This window comes from Rhinolophus sinicus, linkage group LG02, assembly GCF_036562045.2.
Source record: "Rhinolophus sinicus isolate RSC01 linkage group LG02, ASM3656204v1, whole genome shotgun sequence".
Taxonomy (NCBI): domain Eukaryota; kingdom Metazoa; phylum Chordata; class Mammalia; order Chiroptera; family Rhinolophidae; genus Rhinolophus; species Rhinolophus sinicus.
Genome location: NC_133752.1, coordinates 142,815,256 through 142,832,256, shown reverse-complemented (window position 1 = coordinate 142,832,256; position 17,001 = coordinate 142,815,256). Strand labels below are relative to the sequence as shown.

The window sequence follows — 17,001 nt, the reverse complement described above, 5'->3', positions numbered from 1 at the left end:
TATTATATATTATATTTCTATATCACATATATACTTGATAAACACTAACAATTTTAAGTAACATTTACTTAAATTAGAAAACAGATTAATATAATGAATATCCTGCAGCCTACCATTCAACTGAAGAATTTACTAGAAACATTACTTGAAATGGTTTTAGTTCTCTTCTGCTTCATCCCCAACCTACCCCCCCCCAAAGAGGTAACCATTATTCTAAACTTTGTATCCATCCATTGCTTATGTGTGTGTGTGGGGGGGAGTATACCTGTGCTCCCCAGCTTTGTTGAGATATAACATTGTATAAATTTAAGAGTAAAACAGGATGATTTGATACACATACATGTAGTAAAATATTAGGTCAGTAGGGGTAATTAACACCTTCATCCCATTACTGGATGTTAGTAGCCTTAATCCAGTATCTCCCCAATTCCCCCACCCCCCAAACCCCTGGCAACCACCATTCTACTCTGTTTCTGTGAGTTCGATGTTTTTAGACTCCACATATAAGTGAGCTCCTATAGTATTTGTCTTTCTTTGACTTATTTCACTTAGCTTAATGCCCTCAGGGTCCATCCGTGTTGTCATAAATGGCAGAATTTCCTTCTGTTTATGATTGAATAATATTCCATTACACACACATTCCACATTTTCTTTATTCATTCATCCATCATCTATCAGTGGACACTTGGGTTATTTCCATTCCTTGGCTATTGTGAATAATGCTACAGTGAACATGGTGTGCAGATATCTTGTCAAGATAGTGATTTCATTTCCTTTGAATATATACCAAAAAGTGATATTGTTGGATCATATGATAGTTCTATTTTTGATGTTTTTGAGGATCTTCCATGCTGTTTTCCATAGTGATTTACTAATTTATAGTCCAACCAACAAAGCAGCAGGTTTCCCTTTTCTCCAATCCTAGACAACACTTGTTATCTCTTTTTAATAATAGCCTATCTAGCAGGTGTGAGGTGATATCTCATTGTGGTTATGATTTTCATTCCCCCAGTGATTAGTGGTATTGAGCTCTTTTTCATATATCTGTTAGCCATTTGCATGTTTTCTTTAGAAAACTGTCTATTCAGGTCCTCTGCCCATTTTTAAATCAGATTTTTTTGTTGTTTTTTTGCTATTGAGTTGTATGAGTTCCTTATATAGACTATATAATTACCCCTCATCATATAGTCAGTTTGCAAATATTTTCTCACATTATGTAAGTTGCCTTTTCATTTTACTGATTCGATGGGGTTTTTTTTGTTTATTTGTTTTTTTTCCGTGCAGAAGCTTTTTTGTTTGGTGTTTTTCCACTTTTTAAATTTTTTTCTTTTTTATGTTTTTGGTGTCATATCCAAAAAAAAAAAGAATGTTTGAAAGACCAATGTCAAGAAACTTTTTTCCTATTTTTTTTTTTTTTAGGAGTTTTAGGATTTCATTCTTGCATGTAAGTTTTTAATTCATTTCAAGTTAATTTTTATGAGTGGCGTAAGACAGGGGCCCAATTTCATTCTTTTGCGTGTGATTATCTAATTTTTCCAACACTATTTATTAAAATGACTATCTTTTTTCCATTTAATATTATTGGCTATCTTGTCAACTGTTAGTTGATAGTATATGTATGGGTTTATTTCTGGTTTTTGAGTCTGTTACATTGATCTGGGTGTCTATTTTTATGCTAAGATCATACTGTTTTGATTACTAAAGCTCTGTAATAGAGTTTGAAATCAGGAAATGTGATGCTTCCAGTTTTGTTCTTTCTCAAGATTGCTTTCGCTACTTGGGGTATTTTGTTGTTTCATATGAATTTTAGAATTTTTTTTTCTATTTCTATAAAAGCATGCCATTGATATCTTGATAGTGATTGCATTGAACCTGGAGATTGCTTTGGTTAGGACATTTTAACAGTATTAATTCTTCTAATTCATGAACCTCAGATATCTTTCCATTTATTTCTGTTTCCAATTTATTTAATCAAAGTCTTATAGTTTTCAATGCACGGATCTTTCATCTCCTTGGTTAAATGTACTTCTAAGTGTTTTATTGTTTTGATGTTATTCTAAATGGGATTTTGTTCTTAATTTTTTTAGGTTGTTCATTGGTAGTGTATAGAAATGGAACTAATTTATGTGTATGGTTTGTATCCTGAAACTTTATTGAATGCATTGACCAATTCTGACAGCTTTTTTGTTGAATTATTTAGGATTTGCTATATGTAAGTTTATATTATTCACAAACAGAGACAGCTTTACTTCTGCCTTTCTTACATAGATGCCTTTTATTTCTTTTTCTTGCCTAATTGCTCTGGCTCAGACTTCCAGTACTATGTTGAATTAAAGCGGTGAGAGTGGGTGCCTGTGTATTTTTTCTCATCTTAGAGGGAAAGCTTTCTGTTTTTCCCTGTTAAGTATGATGTTAGCTGTGAGCTTGTCATGTATGGCCTTTTGTATGTTGAGGATGATTCTTTATATACTTCTTAAAAGTCTTTATCATGAATTGTTGTTGCATTTTGTGTATTGAGATGGACATATGAGTTTTATTCTTCATTCTATTAACATGGTGTATTACATTTATTGATTTATATATGTTGAACCATCTTTGCAGCCAAGGGATATATCCCATTTGATCATGTTGAGTAATCTTTTTAATGTAGTATTGAATTCAGTTTGTTAGTATTTTGTTGAAAACATTTGTATTTAGTATCAGAAAAATGCTGGTTTCACAGAATCAGTTTGGGAGTCTCCCCTCTTTTGCAATATTTTGCAAGAGTTTAAGGTTTGGCATTCATTGTTCTTTAAATGTTTGGTACAATTCAGCACTCAAGTTGTCTGGTCCTTGGCTTTTCTTTTTGGGAGATTTTTGATTACTAAATCAATCACTTTACTAGTTATTGATTTGTTCAGATTTTCTATTTCTTCACAATTTAGTCTTGGTAATTTGTATTGTTCTAGGAATGTATTAATTTATTTTAGGCTTTGCAATTTGTTGGCATGTAATTTTTCATAGGGGGCTCTTATGATCCTTATACTTCTGTGGTATCAGTTATAATGTCTCCTCTTTCATTTCTGATTTTACTTATTTGAGGTTTTTTTTCTTCTCTTTTTTTGCTTTAGTCTAGCCAATGATTTGTCACTTTTGTGTATCTTTTCAACAAAATTGCTCTTAGTTTTATTGATCTTTTCTATTTATTTATTTATTTATTTATTTAGGTCTCTATTTTTGCTATGATCTTTATTTCTTTCATTCTGATAATTTGGAACTTAGTGTTTTCTTCTTTTTCTAGTTCCTTGAAGTATAAAGTTAATTTGTTTATTTGAGATCTTTTTATTTTCTCAACATAGGTGTTTATCATTATAAATTTCCCTCTTAGACTTATTTTTGCTACTTCCCATAAATTTTGGTATGTTGTGTGAACATTTTCTTTTGTTTCAAGATATATTTTGATTTTTCTTTTGATTTTTTTATTTGACTCATTGGTTGTTCAGGCATGCATTGTTTAATTTCTACATATTTGTAAATTTTCCCATTTTTCTCCTGTGTTTCTCTCTAGTTTCATTTCTTTGTGGTCAGAAAAGACACTTGGTATGATTTCAGTCTTAAAATTGCTAGGACTTGTTTTGTGACCTAACATATGATCTGTCCTGAAGAATGTTTTCTGTGCAATTGAGAAGAATGTGTATTTTGTTGCTGTTGGATAGAATGTTCTGTGTATGTCTGTTTGGTCTATTTGGCATAAAATATATAGCAAGTCCAAAGTTTCCATATTGATTTTTTTTGTTTGGATGAGCTATTTATTGTTGAAAGTTGGGTATTGAAATCCCTCATTATTATTGTATTGCTGTCTCTTCCTGCCACAGATCTATAAGTATTTGCTTAATATAGTTAAGTGCTCCACTTGGGGGTTCATATTTATTTAAACTTTTATATTTTCTTGATGAATAACAGTTTAATCCATTTACATTCAGAGTAATTACTGATAGGTAAGGACTTATTAATGCTATGTTATTGTTTATTGACTATTTTCTAGATCCCTTATTCCATTTTTTCCTCTCTTGCTATCTTCTTTTATGAATTAATGATTTTCCTTATTGGTATGCTTTGATTTCCTTCTCTTTATCTTAGTGTATCTTCTGTAGGTGTGGTTACACTGAGGCTAACATAAAACATCTTATAGATCTAATTGTCTAGTTTATGCTGATAACAACTTTGATCGCATACAAAACACTACCCTTTACTCCCTCATCCCCCACACTTTATGTTTTTGGTATCACAATTTACCTCTTTTTATATTATGTATCCATTAACAAACTATTGTAGGTATTGTTATTTTTAATAAATTTGCCCTTCTCCTCTCTGTCCTCATGGCTACTGCTTTGTCATGGCTTACTGGACTACTGCAATAGAATTTCACTACTTTGTTGATATATCCTCTGTCTCCCTTTATCTATCTTCTTTACCCTATCTCCAGGATCATTTTCTAAAATGTAAACTGACTAAATCACATTCCCTCGCTTAAAAAGCAGAATAAAAATTTTAAAAATCCTTGAATTCTCTGAAAAGCATCCCACCAAATATTTCTGAGTCACATGAGATCAGAGAGAGATCAAATAAATTTTTCTGCTACTGTTTCTTTGGAAACAACAACTACAACATTGCCTATGTAAAGGATCATGTCTGATGCGCTCAAAGTAACTGATTCTCAAAGACCCAAAGCTGAGGAGCAGGCAGTAATGGAAAAAGTGCCCCCTGTCCAAATCTACACCAAATTTGATCTTCTGAATCTTAAAACATCACTGCATCAGAGCCTCCAGTCTTTCAGGAAAACAGTTTCTTTAGCTTCTGTCTTTAAAATCTTTGTCCACTGGAATCCCTTGTTGCTGTTGGACCCAGGTTTGAAATGTTGTCATTCTAGTGAGCAGGGCGGAAAGGATGGCAGCTTGTTGTTCCTATCTCAGCTGCTTGTCACACTGTTTGTTAGGCTGGGGTGTGTGTTATGGGCAAACAAAAGGTCAGAGAAACAGAGTGCTCTCTTGTGGAGCATAAAGGATGCAAAGGAAACATTAAGGCAAGGAAGTGAAATCTTCATCCAAGCTGCAGCAAAGTCAGAACAAACAGGAATGAATCACCTGGAGCAGAATGGTACCCAATGAGGCAGGAGAATCTCTGGTGTGGGACAATGGGTGGATGCCAGGATGGATGAGGAAAAGGCAAGGTGGAAACAAAATTAAACTCATAAAATAATTAAAAGGTAGAGAAATTAAATTAGGATCAAGATGATGCTTGGAAGTATGGATGTCTTCTCTGCCCAGGTGTCAGCCAAACCTGAAAGAAGGCAGCCTACAGGCCTTTAGGAGAAAGCTAATGGGGACAAAAAAAGAATGGATGCAATGTGCAAAGGTGAACAGTTTCTAGTAATTTTGTTACTTCTAATTTGCTATGGCACAAGTATGTCATCGATTCCCAGAGAACTGTCTTTGTTTGTTTATATAGTTTGGTGGCATTCGCCCTTTCGACTAGTCCAGTGAGAAAAGGGGAAAGAAGTTTTTCTTTTCTCTGCCTTTGTGATGATGCTTCTTTCTGCTGACTTTCTAGAAATGCCAAGCAGGATCGGACCAACTGATTTATTTTCAGCAGCTCCTGTAACTCTCATCTAGGCTATTTTAGCTTTGGGTTCATTTTTATTCCAGTCAACACTAACCTTATTATCAGTGTTCAGTGAATGTTACAGAACAATAACATCTGATTCTAAGTACAAGGGCTTGAAATTGTGAATTCTGTGGAACTCACACTGAGGATCTTTCGAGTGAATCTTGAGCCTGTCATAAAATGTGATGAAAGTGACCACTTTCTGCTCTGCCTCCTATTTCAGCTAGCTTGTATTGATCTTTTATAAGAAATGACAGCAGTTAACAGTCTCCACTGAGGTCAGTGTCATAAAATTTATATATAAGTTTGACAAGAGGAACACCTTTTGGAATGTTTGTATTATAAATAGCCAACTCTATAGATATCAGATATGATATCTGTAGTGACTATTTAAATTCTATTGAACATGATATTTTTATCAAAAAATCCATAATTGACATGATTCTTATTTGGTAGTTGTATAGCATAATTTTTTAATTTAAGGGTGTATAATTGAGACAAATATGGGAAATGCAAATGTGCAGTTTATAAACTGAAATATTACATACTTCTTTAAAACATTTTGAATATATAATATGCTGTTTTCATTCTGTCTTTGAAAAGTAACTTCATGTGATTTATTTGCAACATTGAACCAAACTGTCCCACTTTTATGGGAGTATATTCTGTTAAAGAACATGAAAATATGCTTCAATAATTTAATCTTACTTGATAAATGAACAACTATTCAATCATGCACCAGATACTCTGAGGATCCCATACAATAACTTTTACGGAAACGAAACTGTGATTTGGGAATTGAATAAAGTTCTAAGCACACTTGAGGAACAATACTAGGGCCCTTAGTAGCCTCTCATATTTAATTAAGCACAAGTACTTATCTGCCTACATAATGGAATTCCTTCACTTTGTTCTTTCAAAAAAAACTTTTCTCATTCAGCCTAGTTTTTAGACTCTTGGAAACCCTGCTCAAATAATGTCCATCTGTTTATTTCTAATTTTTGAGTGGCAGTAGCATTTTCCCAGAGAAAGGGAAAAATTGTTTTTCACATGCTAAGAAAGTATATAAATAGAACTATTTTAGTGTCATAGAATCAAATATGAGCTGAAAGGGACCTCAGAGAACACTTAATCCTACTCTATTTTTTTTAACAAATAAGGAAAATAAGAGCCAGTGTGAATGTCACTTGATCAGAGGGTTACTACAGTTTATTGTAATACTTTGACATTTATTGTGATATATGTATTTAAGTTTCTCATGGTACTATATCTCTGTGCATCACATAAAGCAAGCTACAGGGTATTGGAATCATTTTAATCACTCAGTCATTTTACATTTCCAGCATTCACTGGTCCTTCTTGTGCAGGCTGGTAGCACATTTTATGGTATAACCTTTTGAAGAATATTTTAAAATTATTTGGTTCCGGTAGTGCAAATAGTAACACTCAGTTCTTTGTGAGACATGTCTCTTTAAATATACTTAATAATAGAAAATTCAAGTTTATTAGACCTTTAGGGGCCACATCATTGATCTCTTCTCCACTCCCACTCCCAACTATTTTTCAAACTGAAAGAATTTACTTGTGTCTGACTTAAACCTGTAAGAGATTTTAAGAGAAGGTACTAAGGCTATGCCCCTAAGAATATTTTACTAGACTAATGATAGGGCGGACAATGTATCTTTCAACCTGCACGTCCTGTAATATGTAGGTTGTCTCTTTCCCTTTTCATCCCTGCTTGCAAACAGGTCTCAAATTTTCTATGACCTCATTACCTCTTCTAGTACTTATTAAACATAACTAATAATAACCACTTCATGGTACCAACATTCTTTCTCCAAATCTCTTGCCCCAGAACCCCAAATACACTGTGTGCATTTTCTGCATTTCAAGGTATTACAAGCAAGAGTGTTACCAAATATTTTGCTACTATCTAACAGAAGTCATTTTTCTAACTTCTTTGAACAGGGTCCTCACCACCAGCTGTCTATCCCTAAAGCCAATGTCATATATTTTAGGATTTTGTTTTACACACCGAGCCTGAGATGTTGTTGGTCTGCCAACCAACTCCAGTATCTTAAGGTTTACAGCAACAGCTATTTATTTATTGTCCATGCTACTTGGAGGCTATGGGTCAGCTGTAGCTATCATTGGCTCTGGTGGGTTCGGCTGACCTTCAAACATATTCTTGTTTTCAGGGATCCAGACTAAATGGGCATGTTCTTATATTGAAAGATAAGGACTACAGTTGTAGAGTCAAAAGAAACAAACTCATTTTAAGTTTACTCTTGGATATGGCTTATATATCATTGGCTTAGACTCCATTGTCACATGGCTTAACCCAAAGTCAGTGGGTAAGGAAGCATGACAAGAATAGGTAGGGAACAAATAATAAAATTATAATTAATTCCATTTTTTCTTCAGGTTGCTCAGAGAATGTCACTAAATATGAGTGGTGAGAAAGATATTAGAAATGGCTTTCCAACTGTGCTCCAAGGAATTCTAAGCATTTTAAGAGGAGCCTCCAGGACCATTTCAGGGAAGGAGTCAGTAGTTTTTGAACATTAATGTGCATCAGCATCCCCTGGAGGACTTGTGAAACTGCGCTTTTCTAGGTCTCACCCCAGAGATCAGAGATCAGTAGGTCTGAGATGGTGTCCCAAAATTTAAATTTCTAACAAATTATCAGATAACACTTACGCTGCTGAGCTGGGGCCACACTGTGAGAATCCTAGATAAGATTTATGAGCAAGGGTCAATTTCTTTTACCTTAGTATAACGAAAATTTAGCTAACAGGATGAAGCAACAGAAATGAAAGCTATGAAACATTAGACCTTAAGATTCAAGAATGATCTTCTTTAGTGGGATGCTCGGCCTTCTGGACGTACTGGGTCTCAGGGACAGCCCTGTCCCCAGGGCTCCATTGGGAATCTTAGCTGGGGCTCCCTGCAGTTGCACCCCCCCATGCAGTGGTTCTCTGCTTCGGCTGTGCCTCTGCAGGATGGGGTCTTGTATTCATGGCTCCCTCTGAATGGCATCCTGAGCCTGCAGCTCTGTCAGGCATCTTTTGAATCTAGGTGGAGGCAGCCATGCCCTGATGGCTCTTGCATTCTGCACAGTGACAGAGATGGTGAACAAGTGCAGAAACCATCAAAGTTTGCAGTCTGTGTCCTCCATAGGGGTTGCCACCTTGGCACCATACTGGGCAACTGTACCTGGGGCAGCCAGGGAACTCAGTGCTGGAGTGCAGAGAGCAGAGCCCATGATTTGAGGCAGCACATACCGAAGTCCCACGAGCTCAGATGGCCCCTTTGAGACCGTTCTGCCCTGGGGCCCTGGTGGTCTGGGGCTGTGATGGGAGACACAGCTCTTATGATTTCTGAATTGTCTTGGGAGTTATTCTTCTGTTGTCTTGCAACAAATCGATCCTACTTCTGTAGCGATATCTGACTAATCTTATCAAATGGTGTTTTGTCCACACCCTTAGTGTTCTCTTCTGATCGCACTTTCTCATTCTTTTCAGTATGGATGGGCTGAATGTTCTCGAACATTTAAGTTCTGCTTCCTTTTTTGAGTAGCAGTCCTGTCTTTTCATTTTTCTCTTCTAACTTTTTACTGTACGGAGTCAGGAGAACCAAAGCCACTCCTTCAACACTTTGCTCAGAAATGTCTTCAGCTAAATGCCTGATTTCATCACTCACAAATTCTACAGAAGTTAGAAGATGGGCACAATTCAGCCGAGTTCTTTCCTGCTTTATAACAAGGATTGTCTTTTCCCCTCTGTCCAAATAACATGTTTCTCATTTCCATCTGAGATTTCATCAGAATGGGCTTTGCCTTCCACATTTCTACCAACATTCTATCCAGGATGACTTAGGTATTCTCTAAGATTGAGGCTTTCTCTACAGCTCTCCTCTTTTCTTTCTGGGCTCTTACTAGAATCACTCTTAATGGTCCTTTTATGGCAATAACCTTTTTCTAGCATGCACCTCAGAACTTGTCCAGCTTCCACGTGTTACCCAGTTCCAAAGCCACTTCCACATTTTTAGGTATTTGTTACAATAGCATCCCACCCCTGGTACCAGTTTTTATCTTAGTCTGTTATGACTGTTGTAACAGAATGCCACAGACTGAGTGGCTTATAAATAACAGAAATTTATTTCTCACAGTTCTGGAGGCTGGGAAGTCTAAGATTATGGTGCCAGTTAATTCATTGTCTGGTTGGGGCCCTCTTCCAGTTTCATAGACAGCCATCTTTCACTGGGTCTTCACATGGCAAAAAGGGTGAGGGAGCTCTCTGGGGCTTTATTTATAAGGGCACTGATCTCATTCATAAGGGCTTCACTCTAATGACCTAATTGCCTCTCAAAGGCCCTAATAACATCACATTGTGAATTAGGTATCAACATATGAATTTGGGGGGGAGACAATATTTAGTCTCTAGGACCATGTAAGTCATATTACAGGTTCTGGGAATTAGGACAGGACATGGACATACTTTCTGGCAGCCACTACATAATTCTACATAATTCTAAAAGTATAGTATTGGAAATCAAGGGAATTACTTGGTATGGGGTGTTAATTTCCAATTTTTCATAAAAGATTATGTGCTGGTTCATATTAGTTTTCTTAATTTGCACATTGTAAAAACATCTTTAGTTAGTTTGACTCCTATTACAATTAGCATTGTCAGATCCTTTTAACTACAGTAATAATTTGCATCTAAAAATAGGTTTTGTATTACTGACATTTTGCAGGCCGTGCACTATTGATATCTCTCTTGTCTAGTTGTCAAAGTAAATTAGTCAATAATATTTAAAAGATGGTCCACTTTGAAAAATAAAATAACCTCCCAGGATTGGATTCCAATTTTGATTCAGTTATGTGTTGGAAAAGAGAAGATTTGGTTCAGTTTAATTCCTGTTATAATATTGGGTGAGTTGTCACCTAAACTTAAACATTTTACATTAATTTGACATTACTATATCCTTTTATATAAGAAAGAGGAAATGGCAAAAAGACTAGTTACTCATTCTTTAAGGAACATATTAACTCCTTTAGATGAAACCATAGGCCACTTTATAGGTAGGTTGTGAAGAACAACTCATGCTTTATGTGTAGACTATCTAGAAGAATTTATAGTGAAGCCAATAGTCTCCTAACAACTATTGATTTAATTTGGGACTTAGTTTGCTGAGTACATTATTTTTGGACTGTATTTTGAAACACAAACTTCTGGATAGCACAGGCTATTGATTAGGGTTCATAACATTGATGTACCCTGATTTAGTTTTGGGAAGTTGAAGAAATAATTATTCACAAAATATATAAACATCCTGATATTCTGTGCAACTGAATGAGAAGGGGCCTTGAATATGACACTAGAGTCTAACCATTGACCATTGCTAATAGTTTCATTACTTCTTTATCCTACATCTTGTACTCCACAACGTCGTCAACCCTTATTGATTTCTAGAAGATAAGACAACATTCTTGGGCTTCAGCACATCTCACCACATAAGTTTTTGAAAAATACTTGACATAGCTAAATGTTTTCAGTAGTCATCCAGTCACCCTTTTGTTAACGACAGTGATATAGTATAGTCTATATACTCAGAAACATTGTAAAAAGACAGATATAAATAAACTGGAGCAATGATGGATTACTAAAGGCTTGGAGGGACAGTTGGGGTTTAGAATTCCAAAGGAGAAATATTTGAATTCCAGTGGACAAGACAAGCAAGGATGTGTGCAAGAACTGAAATTTGGGAGTCCACTATAGAAATAAAACTGAAGGAATATATTTGTAAGCAGAAAGAGCAGCCTCCAAGATGGTGTGTTAAAGTGGACCAGTAACAATGGGCCTGTCAAAAAGACGCCAGTCCTGGCACCGACTTGATAACTTATTGGACGTTAGTTACACTTTTGAAAAGTCACTTGGCACCTCTGCTTCTTTATGCCTTCATCTGATTAATGTGATTAAAACTGCCACTTCCTCGTAGGTCATGAGATTATGATAATTTGAATCTTTAGACAAACATTGAAAGTTCTAAAGCATTTTTTTTCATGCACCCTGTTATAAGTAAACCCATCATAAACATGGTGCATAAATGTGAACTGCTACTAAACCAAATTCGCTGATACCATAGCCCAGCTTCTAGCTATGGTAATTAATACTGCTTTTGTAGGAGAGAAGAAGCTTTATACTACCTGGACTCCAGGAAGCAGTTTCTAAAATGGTTGCTTTCTCAAATTAAAGGAAAGCCTTCCTACTTGCTTTAAGGATTGGTGGTCTTCTACTGTTTTCTTCGCCAGGCACACACATACTAAAATGCTACCTTTCACTTTTAAGACTAAAGACCAATATAGGCACTGTGTAACTATATCTGCCTAAATGTGTATAGCATATACTATGTTAATCGATGCAGAGAAAGAGATGTAAAATAGATTATTATTGCTATTGCTACCAAGTGGAGGGTTTCTGGGTTATTGGCCAGTTTGTTGAAAAAAGCCCTGGTATGGGTTGGTATTTCTGGAAGAAAATAGACCACTTCGGTTAAGGCACTGTGAAAATTTGGTAGAAATGTTGGTGAGCACTTAGAATGCGGACTTGTCCAGATCTCTGTTATTCTGGCCCCTGAGCAGGCCTCCATGAACCCTAGTAATGATCAGCATAGACTGGAAGGTCAAAGTCCAATCTCAAATGCCTCAGGCTTTCCTATGAGACTTTGCCCTGAACACAAGGCAGCTCTCTCTGCCAGAGGAAATGGACAGAACATATATTTCCCCAAAATATAAACCAGGTTTTCTAGTTGTGGATGGGCTGGTTACTTGTGGTAGGATGGAGCTGCCGACCTTGAATTATCCAGCTTAAAGAAGTCACAAAGGCTCCCAAGACTCCTGGTAAGACAAGAGTAGATGTGAGCCACTCCCCATTGCTGTTACCCCAGACCTTGGACATCCATTTATGTGAATTCTTCATTCTTAGCACAAGTTAAAACTTTAATTTTAGCTTTATCTATTTCTCAGATTTTATCCATGACTTTCTAATTGTTACCAGTCTTCATTCTACTCCTTACCCTCAGTTTCTCATTGACTTGGTAATTGGAACACAGACTTGCCTTACCCTCTCACGCAAACCTCATCAGACCTGGTGGCTGCATTGCCTTCATTCAGCACTTTAGGGCTGGGAGTCTGGATGCAAGGCAGGCAACTGGCTATTTAATTGAAAGAGCTGACTTTTTCTTAGCTTTAATCTAGGCAAAGGAATGCTTGGCCCAAACAAAATAAACTCTTAAGTTCTAGCAGCTATAGGCTCATCACCAGATTTAAGGTGAAATAAAGGTTTTTGATGTATTAGTGAGATTTAGCAGGGTCATCTACCACCCAGACCTGATTAGGAAGTGTGAATTCTAAATCAGAAGATCCCACAAATAGTTTTTTTTTTCTTGTCTTAGACTAATTGTAAGGCGTGTATATTAATTATAGTATTTCTAATAATTATCTTTTAAATTTTCTTCTTCTTTCTATTGTCAATGGATGTTTTATTTAACTGAATTTTAGAGCAAATTATTTGAAAGACTATAGGGAATTATTTGTGTGATAGCTAATGAATGCTAATAAATTTTCTTCTCATAATGGTAGATATGTAATCTATTGTTATTTATTAGAAAACCCTAATTCTTCATTTTATATTTTTCATGTTTATCTCCTGTATACATGTTGATCATTTTGTTTAAACTTTCATAGTCCTATCAATGGATTGAGAAAGATATATATATGTATATTATATGTATATGTATATGTATCTCTATATCTATAGATCTATCTATATATACACATAGATATATATACACACATATATCTATGTATATATTCTTACGTATATGTGTATATATATATATATATATATATATATATATTCAATTTTGCTAATTATTAAACCAGGGTCACAATTTATTGGAGTGAGTTATTGCTAGTGGCCCCAGTGAGGCTTGTGGAATTCAAGTATATATATAACCCTTATTTTTCTATCTCTTTAGATAATCGAGTGTTTGTTACACCTCTCTTCTGTTGTATTGCCTTCAAATATCACACTTCAAGGACTAGTGATTGGACTTAATAATTTCATATATAATCCAAAGAAGTCTGTTCCAGTGGGCATCTGTCAACAGGTAAAATTATACTTTCAACTCTATTTTTCTTGATTATGCCCACAAATAAAAGCCATAAGTTGTATGAAATATTTCATAATTGTGCTCAGGAAAAAAACCATGATGCCAGTGAGTGTGTATGAATGAGATCTTGATTATTAGTCTACTCAAGTTGTTAATAATGAACAGGTGACAATCTTGGAATTAGAAGTTTTTAAGACTTAATTGGTTCTGGGTTCACTTTGCAATGGTTTAGTTAAGAGACGATAAGATGTCAATTTATATGGAAGAAACAAAACAGGTAGGAGACAAGGAAGTGAAGAGGTATATGAGGAGAGACTGACAACCTGGAGTATGTAGTTTTAATTAAAATTTAGTAAATATGCTGGGAACAGAACAAAATATCATATACTGAGATAAACTGGTGAATTACATTAAAAAAGAACCATATAAAGAAGAAGCAGAATTGAGAAAAAACTAGCTCAATCATATAATGCTTCTTTTTAAAGGTCCCTTTCTATGAACATAGATTTCTGTCTTAAAATGGAAATCTCAACATCAACTTGGCTCATTAGTAAATTTCAATATTAATACTCATAGCATAATTTGAATATTAGTAAATTTAAATATTCATATTAATATCGTTATTTTAAAATATAAGATTATTTTTAAATGTTTACGATTTTTGAAAGATTGAAAAATCATCTAGTTGTATTTTTAAGTGTTTACCATATAGCAGATGTGATAAAAGCTACAATAATTTAAACTCATGAATTAGTAATGCAAGAGTTCTTTTCCCTTTTATACAAGCAGGAAAATTGCAGTGTGAGGACTTTAAATATCATAATTGTTTTTACACTTTGCTAATAAAACAAAAAGTGGTTTACCACATAAATGCCCTCTGGTAGTTCCTCAGTATTCTTCTAGATTTTTAAAAAAATATTTTCAAGGAATAAGAAAGTTGACTATTTTATAACAAAATTCAATAACATATCAATTCAGATTCTTGAGACAACTTTCAAAGACTGCTGCTTTCAGCTGGTTTAACTAATATGTATAATCTGTCTCTTTTTTTCTTTCTTTCTTAAGTTTTATACTTTAAAAAGATATTATTTCCAGTGCTCATGTACTGTAAATCTACCATGTTGGGTTAATTGATGGCCAAGGAGAAGGCTAACTTCAAATTAAATATACGGATAATTTTTGTTGTTTTCAAGAAAGCAAAAATTATGACAAAAGCAAACTATAAATATACTGAAGACTTACAAATCTTTTCATTTAATCTGCATGTATCAATTAATAAATCAGGACAAACAAATGGTGATGAAGCACTGGAAGTCCTAGTCAGAGCAATTAGGCAAGAAAAATACATCAAAGGCATCCAAATTGTAGTAGAAGACGTAAAATTGTCTCTATGTACAGATGATATGACCTTGTATTGTAGAAAACCCTAAAGACTCCACCAAAAAACTGTTAGAATTAATCATTGAATTCAGTAAAGTTGCAGGATACAAAGAAACATTGATGTTAGGGAACAAAGATGTTTTTCATTTAATATCAATTGAATTAAATTGTGTATGATCATTACTTCCACAGGAGAATGGGTGCTCTATATCATAAAGCTAGCCAGTAAGTGTTTCTAGCCATATCCAAAAAGAAAGTATCATTCTTTTAATGAATAATAACATACGACCCATTTGATTGAATTTCATTGCTACAAAAAATACGTAAAAGGTATTTATAAAACAGGTGGAGGTGGCACCAGTTTTGGATGTGCATTAAAATTAACTTAATTCATTAGAACCATACAATTTCTAATCATACAAGTTTGGAAAATAAATCTGTGCTGAAATATTTTTACATATTCTCAATTATTTAAAAGTGAAATTCTAAATTATATATAATTTAATTCTTTAAAATTCATTGGACTTAGTAAATGGTTATTTTTAGCATTTGTATTAAAAAAAAACTCAAACATTTTGGATTAAAAAGTGTCCTATTCTAAGTGATGACAGCTCCGTTTTCCTTATACTTAGAAATCGGATTGCAATAGCTTTTATATTTTGTCTGGTTCTTCAGTACGGAGCTGAACACTTAACTTCTTGAGTAATTTTGTTTCCAATGCTTTCAAGTTTTAGTCCATAGCAGTCAAAGTTATATACTTGACTCCATTTGTTTGTGTGTTTTTTTGTTTGTTTGTTTGTTTGTTTTTTTGGTAAATTTTCTGAGTGTAAGAGTATTAAAAAATATTCATGAAAAATTCTATAGTTGTAGTTATAACTGGAAAATACAATTTTGGTGACTATTAAGAATGATGAAAATGAAAATATGGTTTAAACCATTATTTTATTATTTTAATTATAGGTTACTTGAATTTCAAATAGAAGAGCAGAAATGCCACCACCAGCAGGTGCCCCACTATATCCACCTCCTGATGGAGGATGGGGCTGGGTAGTGGTTGCAGCATCTTTTATCTCAATTGGATTTTCATATGCATTCCCCAAAGCCGTCACAGTATTCTTCAAAGAAATTCAGCAAATATTCAATGCTACCTACAGTGAAATAGCATGGATATCATCCATTATGCTGGCTGTGATGTACGCAGGAGGTAAGATTCTTTGGAATAAATAAAATTCTGGATTAAGAAGACAATTCTTCCATGCCATAGTTTTACATATAGTGTCTTGGTATAGTAAAGCCCTGTTTTCATATTATTTTCACTTATAATCAACTCAAAGTGTAATTAGAACCGAATCTATAATAATTTTAGTGATTCAGCATCTTGAACTACTCACATCATTCTGAGACTTACAGGAGTATCTATTTAGCTGAGGATTTTTTTGCATAAACTAAGATTTACTAAATTGTGGAACTTCTAAGAGAGACACCTTTCCACTTTATTTGGAATAAATTGTGTACTGTGGTAGAGCATAATTTGTTACTATTGCTACAGTTGGTAGAAATGTTTTCCTCTGAATGAGAAAGAAACTCAAGTAGTTGACAATCTATAAGCCTAGGAGGTATATGAAGTACTTCAGTTTAACTTATAAAAAGGGAGTGTTGTCATGTACATTCTGGATCCATTCAGGTTTATGTGATAGAAATAATTCCATATATCTGTAGTACTTATTAAATATGACATTTAAAAATTTAAATGGTTGCCTGACAGTTATCTTGTTACATTCCATGTTCAAATGAAGGTAT

At 34.4% G+C, this 17,001-nt stretch overlaps 1 protein-coding gene across 3 annotated transcripts in view; it reads left to right on the top strand.

Annotated features, from left to right (window-relative positions):
- SLC16A7 (solute carrier family 16 member 7) overlaps positions 1-17,001 on the top strand; it is a 156,275-nt gene that overhangs the window by 69,985 nt on the left and 69,289 nt on the right. For all 3 annotated transcript variants that reach the window (XM_019742386.2, XM_019742388.2, XM_019742387.2), the window contains exons 2-3: positions 13,687-13,818; positions 16,162-16,405. In XM_019742386.2, the coding sequence (XP_019597945.1) occupies positions 16,192-16,405 (214 nt within the window). In that variant the 5' untranslated portion in view covers positions 13,687-13,818; positions 16,162-16,191. The remainder of the gene's footprint in view (positions 1-13,686; positions 13,819-16,161; positions 16,406-17,001) is intronic.